Source organism: Mobula hypostoma, chromosome 2, assembly GCF_963921235.1.
Source record: "Mobula hypostoma chromosome 2, sMobHyp1.1, whole genome shotgun sequence".
Taxonomy (NCBI): domain Eukaryota; kingdom Metazoa; phylum Chordata; class Chondrichthyes; order Myliobatiformes; family Myliobatidae; genus Mobula; species Mobula hypostoma.
Window position 1 is genome coordinate 114,260,481 of NC_086098.1, and position 17,483 is coordinate 114,277,963.

Below are 17,483 nucleotides of genomic sequence, written 5' to 3' on the forward strand. Positions count from 1 at the left end.
TTGTATTTGTTGCACTGTAGTTTTAGTCAAACTATAACACTAAATACCTGTGTATTATTGTCTACCTGTAAGTAGCTCATGGACCCATGGTACTCAAATCAAACCCGAGTTCACCCTAACTCCACTGGATCTGATGTCAATATTTAATGCAGAACAAACAATATACTACACACTTTCTATAGCTTTGGAACATTTCACATGTTCCAGAGGTCCAGCCCCTGGTCTAATAATCCAGTGGTCCCCAACCACCGGGCCGCAAAGCATGTGCTACCGGGCCGTGAGGAAACAATATGAGTCAGCTGCACCTTTCCTCATTCCCTGTCATGCACTGTTGAACTTGAACGTAGGTTGTCAACTGTCCTGTATTTGCTGAGACATCCCATATATTGGGCTAAATTGGTTTGTCCCATACGGGACCGCCCTTGTCCTGTATTTCCCCCGCTAAGGTAGAGCGTTCCTATGAAACCTTTTGTGCCGAAATGGCATAAAGCGAAGAAGCAATTATCATTAATTTATATGGGAAAATTTTTGAGCGTTTCCAGACCTAAAAAATGACCTAACAATTCATACCAAATTACACATAAAACTGAAAATAAATAAGACTAACATATAGTAAAAGCAGGAATGATGTGATAAATACACAGCCTATATAAAGTACAAAATAATGTATGTATAGTATAGTCAGGAAGATGAAGGCAAAACCAATTTGTGGGGAAAAAAAATTGGAACGTACGCGCATGCGCACACATGGTAGTCTTTCCTGGGGTAAAGTGTCCCGGGATTTGACTACTACTTTTGTCCCTTATTTCGGAGTGAGAAAGTTGGCAACCCTAACTGTAAAAGACATGCTGAGGTGAGTTTAACCCTACTTAAACACCCCCCTCCAACCCGTCGGCCGGTCCGCAAGAATATTGTCATTATTAAACCGGTCTGCGGTGCAAAAAAGGTTGGGGACCCCTGTGATAATCTACTTGAAGGCTTTGAATTTGCCTACTATCAATTAGGTAGAATTTGCACAAGGAAATTGGGCAGGGGAATTTGGTGTCTTAACCCTCACTTTAACAACCAGAAACTGGTATTTACAGAAAATGCTGGAGGAACTCAGCAGGCCAGGCAGCATCTATGGAAAAAAGTACAGTCGACACCTCGGCCCGAAACGTTGACTGTACTCTCTTCCATACATGCTGCCTGGCCTGCTGAGTTCCTCCTGCATTTTGTGTGTGTTGCTTGGATTTCCAGTGTCTGCAGATTTTCTTATTTCAGAAATTGATATTTCTGCCTTTCAGTGCAACTATCATTTATTTTGTACATTGCTTTAGTTTAGCTTCATTTATATCAGCAAGTGCACCTTTAAAAGATAGTTCTTTGATCATTTGTGTAAGGTGACTGTAAATAGATAAAAACATTTGGACTAGATTATACTTTCTGGAGTTTGCATCAATCAACTTTATGGGGTATGAAATAAGAGGATGAGCTTTGCAGGGATTAAATATTGGATATAATCCAATGGATTGCACTCAATGAAACCTTCAGAGGTATTGCATTTATTGATAAAATAATCTGGGTCTAATGTTTAAAATCAACAATGAAGTCTTTCACCATATCATTTTATTACATGCAGAAAGATTAAAAATAGATAATTAAAAGAGTAAGTGGCTCTCTTCAGTGATCAGTGCTTTGGGCATTGTTTTTCTTGATCTCTATTGATGGCTGAACCTGCAATTTGTAAATTTTCAGATGATACACCACTTGGTAGTACAGTCAACTGCAAAGATGGTCATAGACGGCATCAGGATATGGACAGGGTGGTGAAAAGGGCCAACACATGGTAAATCAAGTTTAATAATGAGGAATACAAGGTAATACATTTTGGTATGAGGAATGAGGAGAGATAGTGTAGAATAAAGGATACAGTCCAAAGAGTATGCAGGTGCAGAGGAATCTGGGGAAAAGTCATTGCAAAATGTTGAATTGAAACAGTAGTTGAAAATCAGTCACTATTTTAGGCCTTAATTATAATGAGAAGCAAAGAGGAAAGAAGGAGGAAAGTCACTCTGAATCTTCAAAAAATGGGTCTAGCCTCGTCTGGATTATCACGGTCATCACAATTTATAGGGAAAAATGTGAAGACATTAGAGATGGTCCAAAAAAAATTTGAAGAGAATAGTTCCAGGATGAGCAGCCACAGTTTGAAGATCAGAATATACAGGTTAGGATTGCTCTCTCTAGCGATCAGAAGACTGAAGTGCGTTTGACAGAGTTACCGCTAGTCATGTAGGATTTGGATGGCGTGGATAGTGGGAGGCTTTGATGGAAGGGACGATGAAAAGATATGACTTTTATAAATTAAAGGAGAAGAAAATGAAAATTGAGGAACAACTATGTTTGTCTGAAATCTGGAATTTAAACCTGCAGATGTGGGTGGAGGATAAATCGATTTGCAGCCTTCAAGTGGGAACAAAAATATGGCGAAGAAAACAATGAAGCCATGGTGAAAGGGTTGAGGATTGCAATTGGTAACATGCACTAGTTGAAGACCTCTGTAGACATCATGGGCTGAATGGCCTCTTTCTGTGCGGTAACCATTCCTCAGGTACCTAACCTCCAACAGGCAACATGCTGTGTGGTTAATCAGATCTGAAGACCATAAGACATAGGAGCAGAGTTAGGCCCATTGAGTCTTCTCTGTCATTTCATCATGGCTAATTTATTATGCCTCTCAACCCCATGCTCCTGCCTTCTCCCTGTAACCTTTGACACCCTAATTAACCAAGAACCTCTGCTTTAAATATACTCAATGACTCAGCCTCCACAGCCATCTGTGGCACGGAATCACACAGATTCACCTCCCTCTGGCTGAAGAAATACCTTCACATCTTTGTTTTAAATGGACATCACTCTATTCTGAGGCGCTGATCCTAGACTCACCCACAGGAAACATCCTCTTCATATCCACTCTATCTAGGCCTTTCAATATTCTATAGCTTTCAATGAGATCCCCACTTATTCTTCTAAACTCCAGTGAGTACAGGCCCAAATCCATCAAATACTCCTCATGCATTAACCATTTAATTCTTGGAATCAATCTCGTGAATCTCCTCTGGATCCTCTCCAATGCCAGCGTGTGTTTTTTCAGACAAGGGGCCCAAAACTGCTCACAATACTCCAAGTGCAGTCTGTCCAATGCCTTATAAAGCCTCAGCTTCACACCCTTGCTCTCACATTCTAGACCTCTTGAAAAGGATGCTAACATTGCACTTGTCTTCCTTACAACCGAATCAACCTGCAAGTTGAATCCTGCATAATGACTCCCAAATCCCTTTGTACCTCTGATTTTTGAATTTTCTCCCCATTTAGAAACTAGTCTGTGCCTTTTTTCCTTCCACCAAAGTGCATGACCATACACTTCCCTACACTATATTCCACCTGCCACAATCAAATCATTGGGGTGAAATTCAGCCTTGGCAAAGGCGTAAGGTAGACAGCAGCAGATTAATTGTCCATGATGAACAGTGTCCAAATTTCATTGACTTCACATTGTTTTCAATGGAAACTAAAGTCCAACAGGGTGAAAGTGGCCTGTTTTGCTCCACAATTAGTGATTTTGTTCATCCCTGTCTAAGCTAATTGTCCTTTCATCCTCCCTCAGCTTATGTAAAACACACATGTTTGCATGCTCAGCTGTGGCACAAACTGAGTAATATTCTCTGCTGATTCTAAAGCAAACACAAAAATCTGTCAGTCTCCATAAGCTCCTGTTTCCGGGGTTGTGGTTGAGAATGCTTATTTTTAGTACAGCAGATACATTTTGAATTCTGTTGACACTCATATTTCGTTGAGTCTAAGTAATTATATGTCACGTGTTATTGAAATGCCTCTCTGCAGGATTGGTGGAGGGGATATGGAGGAAAGTATATGTTTGTGTGTCCCAGTAGTTCCACAGCTCGGGCATTCTACTCAATATTCCCTGATACTCTCAGTTCACAACTAATTGAGAGGAAAATAATTTGGACTTTTTCTTCAAGCTGGAGCTCCACCCATTTAAATTACAAAGTTCCACACCAGGATGGGTACATCTCAACACATGACCCCTGTCCCCACACCAATGATTACACAATAATACTATCTACGGGAACTGTGTAGAGGCAGCGGGCTCTCCAACAATTGGACAGAAGAACTACAGCATATCCTGTGTCAGACAAGCTCTGGGAATTTCAGGTCTTGGGTGAACAAAGCACAAAATCAAACAGTGGCACTGCTTGTGGAGCTGTTGTCTCACAGCTTCAGTGCCAAGGGTATAATCCTGACCTCCTTTGCTGTCTTTGTGGAGTTTCCTGTGACCAGGTGGGATTCCCCCAGCTGCTCCATTTGCTCCCTAACCTATTGGCATTAACCAGCTAATTGGCTGCTTCAATTTGACCCCAGTGTGTAGATGAGTGGTAGGATGGGGCAGACTTGATGGGGCAGACTTGAAGGGACAATGGGAGAAAAACATGGGATTATTATTGTGACAAGAGTCCTTGACAAGGATGCCTTAGACCCAGATGCTGGAGTATCTGAGGCTGGGATCGAGACACAGTCTCAAATGGGATCCAGAAACTGAGTACAAAACAAACGCTAGACGAAATCACTGGTAGACTTATGATTGAGCACTGAGACTATGGTCAGGTGTTCCTTAAGTACTCAATTCTTGGCACCCAAAACATGATTATCAATTACGCCCTTAAAGAGGCCTCGCCAGCTATCCGTACTCTGGAGAGTTAGAACATTTAAATCTCAGAAGCTGGCGTGGTTGAGAGCGTCTCGTAGCAGGACCCCTTCCCCTACAGCCGATTCCTGATGGCCCTGGTTGCTTGGAGAGTTGGTGATGGTAATCGTAGATGAGAGTCGGATCCACGATGTCTCTTTCAAGCACCCGCCACCTTTCCTCCGGTCTGAATCCCTCCCAGTCTACTAGGTATTGCTGAACATTTTGAACGGTACACGCGTCCAGAAGTCTTTTCACCATGAACACCTGATCCCCCTCGATAAACCTGTGTGGCGGTGGAGCTGATGGTGGCTGGGCTAAGGGACTGGTGCAGACAGGTTTTAATTTAGAGATGTGCAAGGTGGGGTTGATCCTTCTGGTCTTGGGGAGCCGCAAGGTGTAAGCCACCAGGTTTACTTTCCTCAGGAACTTAAAAGGACCAATGAACTTGGGCACAAACTTTCTAGACTATTCTCAAAGAGGCAAATAATGAGAGGACAACCACATCTGTTGTCCGGGCTGAAATGCGGGTCCCAGACCTCTCCTTCAGATTGTCTTGTCTCTGCTCTCCGGGTAGAGGCCAGCAAATTCTTTCTTGCCCTCATCCATTTCTTCTTGCAGTGTTGGACAAGATCTTCTGCCGCAGGGACCCCTCGGCTTCTTGTTCCGGAAAGCAAGGTGGAGGATAACCAGACTGGCACCCAAATGGTGGCATCCCATGTGCGAGTGCTGTGAGGTGTTGTAGGCGATCTCTGCCTACTTCAAATGGACACACCACTCTTCAGGTCTTTCTGAGGCCAGGTATCTCAGGATCAGTTCTGAATCTTGATTGGTCCACTCCGACAGGCTGTTGGACTGTGGGCGAAACCCTAACGAAAGACTTGCTGTTGCCCCTATCAGTTCACAGAAATCCTTTGGAAATGTGATGAGAATTGTGGACCACGATCTGAGACAATGTCCACTGGGAATCCATGGCCCCTGAAGATCTGGTCCAGGACAATCTTAGCTGACTCCACCGCAGAAGGTAGCTTCTCCAAGGCAATGAACTTACAGGCTTTTGAACCAATCGACATCCACCGTGATGACTGACTTCCCCTTGAATGGCTGCAGACCCTTGACATAGCCCATGGAGATGGGTGCCCAAGGTCTTTTCAGAATGGGTAAGGGTTGGAGGAGCCCTTGAGGTCAGGTACAAGGGTCCTTGTTCCGGGCGCACACCTTGCACACTTGCACGTACTGCCAAACTTCTCTTGTCATTCCAGGCCACCAATAACTCCTCTTGATCAACTCGACGGTCCTGGCAACCCTGGGTGTGCGGTCATTCTTGACGAATGTCCCCATTGCAGTACCTGGGACCACAAGGAACTAAAGAAGAACAGCCGACTTGGAGGACCATTCTCAGGAATCCCCCCTAGCGATTGGGCCTTGAGAACAAGAGCATCGATTCCCCAATGTATTGGGACTACCACCCTGGCTTGGGGCACAACGGTGGTAGGCTGCTCCTCTTGTTCTGGTTCGTCGAACTGGCGGGACAGGACATCTGGTTTCTGGTTCTTAGACCCTGGTCGATAAGTCAGGATGAAAGTAAACCAGTTAAAAAACAAAGACCGCCTGGCCTGCGTAGAATTCAGTGTCTCGGCCTCCTGAATATAAGCCAGGTTCTTGTGGTCAGTCCAAAAAACAAAAGTGTTCTTGGCCCCCTCCAGCCAGTGACGCCATTCCTCCAAAGCTAACTTAACTACAAGAAGCTCCTGATTCCAGGTGTCATAGTTCCTCTCTGCCAGGGATAGCTGGCTGAAGTAGAACGCGGTTTACTGTCCGAAGGTGATCGCTGAGTAGGCATCTACTCTGAACTGTGAGGTGCCCACCTCCACAATGAAGGGAAGGTCCGGGTTAGGAGAAACCAAGTTGGGAGCTGTAGCCACTGTTCAAGCTCTGCAAAAGCAGCCTCCACTCCAGCAGTCCGGACAAAACGGCCCATGGATTTCTTAATTAGGGCTGGCAGTGGAGCTGCCACCAAGCTGAAGTTCCTGATGAACTTCTGGTAGAAGTGAGCAAACCCCAGGAATTATTGGACCTGTTTGATACTGGATGGCGGTGGCCAGTGTCTGACTGCCAGGGTCCATCTCAAGATTATTATTGGAGATGATGAAGCCCAAAAACAAAACAATTGTCACATGAAACTTGGACTTCTCCAACGAGTTAAAGTCCTTGGTCTAGTAGCCTCTTTAAAATGTCCCTGACATGAGTGATGTGCTCCTCCATTGACTTTGAGAAGATTAGGGTATCATCCAAGTAGACAAAGGCACACTTATGGAGAGTATCCTGGAGCACAGTGCTTATAAAGGCTTAGAAAATAGCTGGGGTTTTCACAAGGCCAAAGATTATTACCTGGTACTCGTAGTTCCCCGTTGGTGTATTGAATGCTGTCTTCCACTCATCGCCCTCCCTGATACAGACCAGAACATAGGCACTCCAGAGGTCTCATTTTGTGAGTACCCTCACCCCTTGGAGCAACTCGAAAGCCAGGTTCACAAGAGGAAGGAAGGAAGTAGCAATTCTTAGATGTTTTAACCCCCTGTAATCAATACATGGCCATAGGCTCCCATCTTTCTTTTGTACAAAGAAGAAACCTGTGCTGGTGAGTGAGGTGCAGGCCCGAATGAAGCCTGTGGCAAGAACTTCCTTTATATACTCCTCCATGGTGCTTCTCTCTGAGCCCGAGAGCGCGTACAATTGACCCTGTGGTGGATAAGTACTGGACAGAAAGTCTACGGCACAGTCGTGGGGTTGCTGCAGTGAGAGAGTCAGTGCCTTTTCCTTGCTGAAAGCCTCCTCTGTCCTTGTAAACAGAGGGGATTTCGACTGACTCCTGATACTTCTTTGGTGATGGGGTGATTCGATGGCCTTCAGAATCCTCTCCCTGAGGTCAGAAAATTCATCTGTGGCAGCTGTGGCCAAATCAGAGTCCGACTCCCTGTCTGTATCCACGAGCAACAGCAGTGAGGCCTTTCAGAGGGTTCTTGCATCTCCAAGAACAGGCTTCAAGGAGTCTTTCCCTTCCTTGACACCTGGCAGCTGGCTCCCTTCAGCTTAATGGCAAGTCTCCCAGACTGCTCGGGGATCTCCTTGGTCTTCTCCTGACCTAGAAACTACCTGTTTCTTGCTCCTGTGGGACTCCGACCAGTCTGTGTCAGGACTCGCACTATCCTGTTGGCCAGAACCAGTTTGCCCATTCTTGAGGACTAGACTAGGTCTCCAGAAGGCCTCAGGTGCCTCTTTACAGGTCATTGGTCACTAGAGCATCTGGGTGTTGGAACACCTTGCTGAAAACAAAGCCTCTGACAATAACTGGACCAAGCAATGATTCTCCCCTCTCTCCAGTCCCTGGGTGGGTTATGCTGGGACAACCAAGAGTTCCTGAGGATCAGGGTATGAATGGAGAGTCAATAATGTAGAAGCTAATGTCTTCCACATGATCCCCTCTCCACAACTGCAATTCCACAGTCTGTTGCTGGATCTGCCCAGAACCTTGCGGGCAACCATCCAAGTCAGTTGCAGGTAAGGACTGACTCAATTCTTGCAACTGAATGTCAAACCAGTGCGCGATTCCTCTGTCCAGAAAATTACCCGCTGCCCCAGAGTCCACAAAAGCCTTTACTTAGCCCAGGTAAACCCTGCCTTCAACACAGAACCAGATCCGTGGGGTTGGGTATATTGGCTGCTACTGTCACAGTCCTCCTGACATTGGACAGTCTCAGCAGTTCCCCAGGTGACTGCAACCTCGGACCTTCAGCCCACTGGTGACCTGCTTCCCCACAGTAAATGCAGTGACCTTGACTCCAGTGCCGGGGCCTCTCCTTGGCGGAAAGTCTAGTGCAACCGATCTGCATGGGTTCACGTGGACTTTGAGCAGGCGACGGGCTGGTCATGGTCCGAGGTTGGGGAGTGGGACAATGATGCGTTGGATCTGGGCTCGGGCTAGCCTCCTCGACCTCGTGCTGTAGTCCCACGTACACTCAGCCAGACAATTATTGAGACGGATGGACTGGTCGATGAGAACCTCTAAGTTCCCTGCTGACTCTCTCAAAGTGAGGGCCTCCTTCAGTTTATCTTGAAGTCCATGGTGGTATAGCGTGGCCAAGGCCTCTCCGTTCCAACTCCTCTCCTGGGGCAAGGTCAAAAATTGGATCGCATTGTCGGCCACTGACTGTCCCCACTCCCCACCCCCCCCACCCTGTTGAACCTTCATCAGGCGGTCTGAGGCTCAGCTGGCTTCAGCAGGGTGATGAAACACCTTCCTCATGGCAGCCAGAACTCCTCCGAGTCCACGCAGAACTGTGGCCTGTGTTTCCAATGTGCAGTGGACCGGGCCGGGGCTCTTCCAGTCAGGAGAGGGATAATGAAGACCACTCTCCTGCAAGGGCCCTGGGTACCATCGAATCTCCCCAAGGTCAGAAGATGTGCTGGGACCGACTGGTTGTCCCAAGCAGCTCAGGCTTCCTTCTGACCAATGGCTACCTGGAGGTCGTGAATCTCCGAGCTCCATCTAGAAATACCTTCGCTGTGGCTGGTCACAATGGACAACAGACTTAGATAACTCGCTGGGTCCATGTTGGCTCGATTGTACTGTGACAAGAGTCTTTGTCGAGGATGGCTTGGACCCAAATGCTGGAGTATTCGGGCTGGGATTGATACACGGTCTCAAATGGGATTGAGAAACTGAGCACAATGCTAAGACAAAAATCACTGGTAGGCTTACGACTGAGCACTAAACTTATGCTGATGTGTTTCTTAAATACTTAATTCTCAGTGCCCAAAACATGATTATCAATTAACAGGAACGTTCTAAGCCCTTAAGAAGGCTGCACCAGCCATCCGTATTCCAGAGAGTTAGAGCATTTAAACCTTGGAAGCTGGCATGGTTGTGAGTGTCCCGTAAAAAGTATAAGAAAAGAATAAAGGGGTGCTCAATGATTGACAAAGACAGCAATCTGGAGGGGCTGGTTCTTTGCCGTGTCACTCAACGACTCTGTTGGTGGCTTTGGCATTTCTCATCTACGCTCATCAAGAAATCTGATTAAGAACTCTTCAATCCCAACCACAAACACACTGGATGTCTCACAATTTGCATTAAGTGCGTACAACAGCAATTACGTTGGGACTGAAAATCCAGCCTTCTCTCCATGCTCTAATAGGTTTGATAAACTAAGTAGCTATTTTTGAGCTCTTCTGAACTCTTCAATGCAAGCATCCAGCTTCATCTCCAGCTGAAGTGATACACCACTCAGTACTACTATAACTTTGATAAAGAAATGTGGTTACAAATGTGGAGATTTTAATCAAGATAATATCCTTTCAAAAGAAAACAAGAACCAATGAGAACTAACATTTTCAACATTGAATCATAGCTAAATGCAGTGTATCTAAAATAGCTTATTAAAATGTATATATCCAGAAGGTAAATCCAATTACCTGTTTTGTGTAGCTCAAACGATGTGTCAAACTGATGTCCTGCTGCGAGAAGAAGTACAGCTAAATTTATCCCAGAGTGTATTGTTGGCTCTGATTCAAAAGCCTTTCCGTACCTTAAACAGATGTTCCAAGGTTAAAAAAAGCTTCATACTGCATGACAACTTTTGAATAAATCTCACAGAATTTAGTTAATCAATGACTGTACACAACTTGCAAAGTGTTATAAATATCTGGTCAAGAACTATTCACTCCAAATTTGTTTAGGCTTCAAAGAGAATTTCAGTTGTCTACAAATTTATCTCTTTATCAGTGATGCTAAACATGCTTGCAACTGACATCTATCATTTCAAAGACAGAGTATACCCAACTGGGGATAAACTTCCTCAATAGATTTTGAGTGTATGCAAAATCCTCTAAATTCAGTGAGCACATTAGCATGTCAGCTCCCAATGGAGTATTAATAAACACCCGGAACTAAATGGGAAATTCAGTGAGCACATTAGCATGTCAGCTCCCGATGGAGTATTAATAAACACCCGGAACTAAATGGGAATTTCAGTGAGCACATTAGCATGTCAGCTCCCAATGGAGTATTAATAAACACCCGGAACTAAATGGGAAATTCAGTGAGCATATTAGCATGTCAGCTCCCAATGGAGTATTAATAAACACCCGGAACTAAATGGGAAATTCAGTGAGCACATTAGCATGTCAGCTCCCGATGGAGTATTAATAAACACCCGGAACTAAATGGGAATTTCAGTGAGCACATTAGCATGTCAGCTCCCAATGGAGTATTAATAAACACCCGGAACTAAATGGGAATTATGAGCACATTAGCATGTCAGCTCCCGATGGAGTATTAATAAACACCCGGAACTAAATGGGAATTATGAGCACATTAGCATGTCAGCTCCCAATGGAGTATTAATAAACACCCGGAACTAAATGGGAATTTCAGTGAGCACATTAGCATGTCAGCTCCCGATGGAGTATTAATAAACACCCGGAACTAAATGGGAATTTCAGTGAGCACATTAGCATGTCAGCTCCCGATGGAGTATTAATAAACACCCGGAACTAAATGGGAATTTCAGTGAGCACATTAGCATGTCAGCTCCCAATGGAGTATTAATAAACACCCAGAACTAAATGGGAATTTCAGTGAGCACATTAGCATGTCAGCTCCCGATGGAGTATTAATAAACACCCAGAACTAAATGGGAATTATGAGCACATTAGCATGTCAGCTCCCGATGGAGTATTAATAAACACCCAGAACTAAATGGGAATTTCAGTGAGCACATTAGCATGTCAGCTCCCGATGGAGTATTAATAAACACCCAGAACTAAATGGGAATTATGAGCACATTAGCATGTCAGCTCCCGATGGAGTATTAATAAACACCCGGAACTAAATGGGAATTATGAGCACATTAGCATGTCAGCTCCCAATGGAGTATTAATAAACACCCGGAACTAAATGGGAATTATGAGCACAGGCTTTGCCCACCCACCCAATCCATCAAGTCCCCACATTTTGCCAAAGTATAACGACTGACATTTAGCCATTCAATGGATACTTCCAGTGCAAATGGGAACAAATAGGGTAATGACAGCTTTATAAGGATATGCTTATCCTTCTAAACATCAAATACTGGTGTTTTTCAATCCATGGGTATCATTGCCACTAATTCAAAAATCTTTTTACAAATAAAAAGCAAAGTTAAGTAGTTCAGATCATTTAATACTTTTGTTTGGATATTATTCTACAGCTGCACTCATAGGGTGAACTTTGTTTAGCACAAGAAATAGGACAGAATCACAGCAGCTATTCATTTTCAAATGCATGCATCTCCTTGTTAATTTTCACAAATGATCCAAAGAGTCTGCTGGCTTTCTGTCTAACAATGAAAAGAAAAATATTGTTGCTGAATAACAAGCAGAAATAGTAACCAGAGTCAACACTTTCAACGTTCCCCTCTACTCCAATACAGTATCAATAAAATTGGGATAGCAACTCCGAAACAAAATTAAATGGGAGAAAAGCAAGGGAGTCCCAAATGAGAGTCTAACTTCATTTTTATTTCAAGTGAGGTTCATACGCATGACATGGTAGCGTGACATATGCAATTCATTTATTTTACACGTAGTATTTAAACGAACAAGGTTTAATCAAATAATATATTGACATTATTCAAATATTACTGAAATATTAAATACACAGCATTCCGCCCTGCTTAGCTATAAACTCCAACAATGTCAAATGCATCTCAACTGTACACAGTATAATATATAATACAACTACTGCATAGACATGCACAGCATAGTAAATTTTAAATTGTCCCATTTAGGCCTAAAGATGTAATCACTGTGGAGGATTTCTTACACGTGTGGGATAACATCTTTCCTGACAAACAGGGTGACTGTGAAACAATCTCAGGTTTGGGGGCCTCCTCTATGGTGGTTGTAGGAGTTGACTCTGTAGGAAGTGATTGCCTTTCTTCTGGACATGTTATCATCCCAAACAGTGCATGGCAAGCTTCACCGGACAACACGGATCATGAAGTGTGAGTACAGAGTCTGATGTCACCATTTCCTTTACCTTTTGGAAAGCCACCTCACCCTGCTTTGTCCATTGCCATTTCTTCCCGATCTGTAGTGATGAGGTCAAGAAGTGGAGCTCAGTAGCCAGGTTCGGCAGGAACTTCTTGTAGCAATTGACAAATCCTGAAAAGGACCACAACTGTGACACAGCCCTTGGCCTTGGGACATCCACCGCTGCTTGAATTTTCTCAGCACACTTGTGTAATCTTGTGCATCAGTGGTGTGACCACAGTTAGTGATGCCCAGTTTAAATAATTCACACTTGTTGCATGGTGCTCTGAGCCCATAATCTTCTCATCTTTTTAACATGTCTTGAGATTTTGGAGAAATTCCTTGTCATCCTTACTGGTAATAATGATGTCAATCCAGATAACTCTTGAGTCCCTGGGCAGCCATGCAACACCTGGTCCATAGCTTTGAACCAGAGTGCAGGTGCAGATGCTACTCCAAAATAAGCCTATTATAGTGATAAAGCCCTTTGTGCGTGTTTATGGTGAGAAACACTTTGGACTCTTCTTCTACCTTCATCTGGAGGTAGGCTGCCACTAAGTCCACTTTGCTGAAGTGTTTTCCTCCAGAAACATTTGCAAAGATATCCCTCTATTCTGGACAGAGGATATTGATCTGATTTCAGTACTGGGTTGATGGTGACCTTAAAATCACCACAGATCCTGACAGCCTCATTCTTCTTGATTACTGGGACCACTGGCATTGCCCATGGGCTCCACACAACCTCGAAAATAACTCCTTCAGTCTCTATTCGATCTAGCTCACTGGCTACTTTATCACAGATGGCATAAGGAACTGGACAGACTTTGCAAAACTTGGGTGTGGCATTTTCACTTAATACTATTTTACCCTTGATATGCTTGGGTTTTCCAGTGCCATTCTTGAACACTGCTGTGGCATCATCCAATGCATTTAATTTATTTTTGGTTGACTCTACTGCAGCTGATGTGGCATGCAGATGGCTGCTGCATCTCCAATCAAGCTGTAGTTGTCTCTGCCACTCATGACTCCATGAGCTGGCCCTCCTGTTTTTACCACATACAAGCTCAATGTGGCTTCCTAGTTGTTGTATTTCACGAGTTATCTTTTCTCCAGTATAAGTTCTTAGTCGGGTATCTGCAGGTTTCAGTTCAGTATCTTTGAAATGCTGTTCAAACTCATTTTGTGGAACGACTGGAACAGCCAAGCCAGTGTCCAATTCCATTTTAGTTAATTTGCTATTCATTTCTGGTGTAAACCATACTGCTTGTCTCCTGTTAGTTTTCACAATATAAATCTGAAGGCCACTCAGTCCTGCTGTGTCACTCTCATCATTACCAGGTTCTTCCATCAACAGCATGCAATTAGTGTTCTTTTTGAAACTGCAACTTGACTTTATATCTTCTTCTCTTCCCTGTGCAGTCTGTTTATTTTTGTCTGCCCAACATACTCTTTGTATGCGTCCTACTTTGTTGCACTTTCTGCAAGCTTTGCCTTTAAATTTGCATTGGTCTGGTGTATGTGAGACCCTGCCAACAGTAACACAGTTTGTTCAGCCAGACAGGTTTCTGTTCAGACACTGCTATTTTGTCCATGCTCTCTTTCATTCCACACTGCATCTCAGTTGTGTTTCTGCTGTTTCCATTGATACAGCTATTTCAATTTCTCTTTTAAATGTAAGTTGTTCTTCAGTTAGGGGTTATTTTTGAAGGCTTTCTTGTAAGATTCCACAAACTAAATGATCTCTCAGTGCATCAATATGCTCATGACTGAACTGACAATACTCAGACAACTTCTTCAATTGAGTCACATACGTTGAAATGGACTCCCCTTCCTTTTGATTCCACTTATGAAACCTAAAGCATTCTGCAATCAACAAGGCTTCTGTTATAAATGTTCCTGCATTACTTTCATGACATTAGCAAAGCTCATTTTGGCTGGTTTGGTTGGAGCAGTCAAATATCTAAACAAACTGTGTGCCTTTAAACCCAAAGCACTCAGCAAAACTGGCACCTGCTTCTCATCAGCTATTCCATTTGCTTTAAAATACTGCTCAATCTGTTCAGTATACAAAACCAGTTACCTCTTGTGCAACTGAACAATGTAGCAGCCATTTCTGCTTTTATTAAATTTACGATTATCACCCGGTATTCACTGTTCATGAACCTGTGAATTCTTCCATTTTCTGCCTTTTATTATAACTTGGCCATGTCTGTCTCCTTTTCCGAAGAAGCACATGCCGTGCTGTTTTTTTTAAACTTGAACTTCAACAGGTAGGTAGTCATCTTGGGTTAATTTTAAAAATACTTCATTGCCACTGTTATGTTTTGTAACTCCAAAACATAAAACTAATTGAGGGAAAAACAAGGGAGTCTGGAATGCAAGTCTAACTTTGTTTTTACTTTAAGTGAGGTGTGTATGTATGACGTGGTAGCGCCATTCACGTATTTTTGCATATAACCCATAAAGATTTATTTAAACAAATAACACTTAATCAAATACATTTACAATCTTTCTCAAATATTACTGTAATATTAAATACAAAGCAACGGCATTGATACAGAGCTCCACTCGTAGCTCCAGTCCCAAATACGTCAATAGTACATCTGCCTTGCGTGGAGATCATAACGTATATTAATATATGACGGACAGAGGATAGTGGGCAGTGGCTCAGCTCCATCATGGGCACTAGCTCGCCACCACCCAGGACATCTTCAAAAGATAGTACTTCAAGAAGGTGGCATCCATTATTAGGAACCCTCACCAAACAGGCTCTCCTCATTACTCCCGTCAGGGAGGCAGTCCAGGAACCGGAAGACCCACGCTCAATGTTTTAGAAACAGCTTTTTCCCTCCACCATCAAATTTATGACTGGTCCATCAGCCATGAACACCACCCGGCTCTTCTGCTCTCCTTTTCCACTGTATATTCACCTTTATATTTTTTCTTGTAACCTACAGTAATGCTTATGTAATAAACTGTAGTGCTGCTGGAAAGCAACACATTTCACAACATACATCCACTGATAATAAATCTGATTCAGATTTCCACTTTTGATTATTTGTATTTTTCCCAGCTGAAATTACAGGAATGCTGAAGCTAATTATGCTTAATGTCAAAGCTGCATTAACACTCCAATGATTATACACCAATGGACAATTTTGTTATTTATTCTTGTACCCCTGCATCTGGTGTGACAAAACCGGCTGATCATATAGGTGCAAAAATGACAAGCCAAATTCACCTGCTGAGTTTACTCAATGACTATAAGACAGAAGCACAATTCTTTTGCTCAGAATGACTTAGAAAGCATGACTTCAAACTTCTTTTGTGGCAGGGAAAATCTAGCTGAATGAATGATGCAAAATAAGCCATTGCATGCTTTGTGTTGGGGCCTGTCACTGTGGTGTGTGAGACCCCAGGTGGTGTGAGGCCAGTGGAGCAAAACAGGGAGACGGGCAGGTGATAGATGGTACTCTGCAAAGTGGGGCATGGGGGGGGCAGGTCAGTGCAGCGAGGTCTGAATAGGGCTGGGATAGGGACCGGATGAAGTATTTGGTGAGAAATTAAGGACAATAAAGCTTGTGGGGGTATGGGGCTCCAAGGGAGACTCTCAGCAAAATGCAAGTTCTTAACTTAAGAGTACATACCACAAGCCATTTGCAAGCTCCATATCCTGTCACAACTTAGCCAATGCTCAAAAACCACTGAGATCGGGATTAGTAGGGTGATGAGGAAAAGGGATTTCAGCCCAGATACCACAGGAGTCCTGAACTCATGACCAGTACTTGGAAGAGAACATTAAGAGCTGTGAGTTGCAGGGACCCGGACCCCATGCTGAGGTGGGTCTAAGTTTTCTTTCCGCTAATATGAAAAATGGCCTTCTGTGTTGTAGATTTTCTGTGATTTCTGGGTCTTCTGATATCCCTGAGGTAGATGTCACATTTGTTGTGAAGGGATGCCGCCACTTGAGTGACATTACGTGCTGTTGGGGGCCACTGTGCGTGTCCAGAGGCCTCCTTGCAGTAACTCGTCAGGTACATGGAGTATTGAGCAATAACGTGAAGTTCACTGAGGAAGCAGCACACGCCCAATTACATTCAGTTTTCCAAAAACCTTCTGTGCTGTGGTACACATACACTTCATGCTGCACCATAGAGTTTCAAGCCCATCCCTGGTTCTTGTCTCCCTTCCTCTTTCACACCCTAAAGCAAACGTGGTTCTGTCTGCCATCTTTATTTGGAGCAAAACAAAATTAACTGTGATGTTATTGTATCTACTTTGCACAAACTGGGTTCAAATATGGTACATCTGTGGAGTCTATAACGTGGTGTGAATACTAACCAGTAAGCACCGTTGTCTCGGCTTTCGGTATCTTGAAAGCCAGAATCCAGAAACATGTCTTTGTAGATCCTTCCTAAGAGGCAATAGATGTCAGACGGAACTTGCTCCTCTGATTGCACCATTGGCAGTAATATAGCAATGGCACTTTGCCGGTCTCCTGAAAGATTTCTCCTGGAAAAACATCATAAAGAATGAAATTATAGGCAGGTGAATGATAAATCACAGAATTTGTATGAAAATATACAATCAGAAATTGCTTGTCAATCTTCTGATAGCACAGAGTGGCAAGTGTTCCATAGAAGTTCTTTTAGAAAGTCTCAAT

General features: G+C 43.6%; 1 protein-coding gene across 2 annotated transcripts in view; it reads right to left on the reverse strand.

Moving 5' to 3' along the window:
* map3k5 (mitogen-activated protein kinase kinase kinase 5) overlaps nt 1–17,483 on the reverse strand; it is a 189,857-nt gene that overhangs the window by 95,097 nt on the left and 77,277 nt on the right. For both annotated transcript variants that reach the window (XM_063040440.1, XM_063040439.1), the window contains exons 7-8: nt 17,162–17,332; nt 10,223–10,335 (exon numbers count right to left, since the gene is read on the reverse strand). In XM_063040440.1, coding sequence (XP_062896510.1) covers nt 10,223–10,335; nt 17,162–17,332 — 284 coding nt within the window. The remainder of the gene's footprint in view (nt 1–10,222; nt 10,336–17,161; nt 17,333–17,483) is intronic.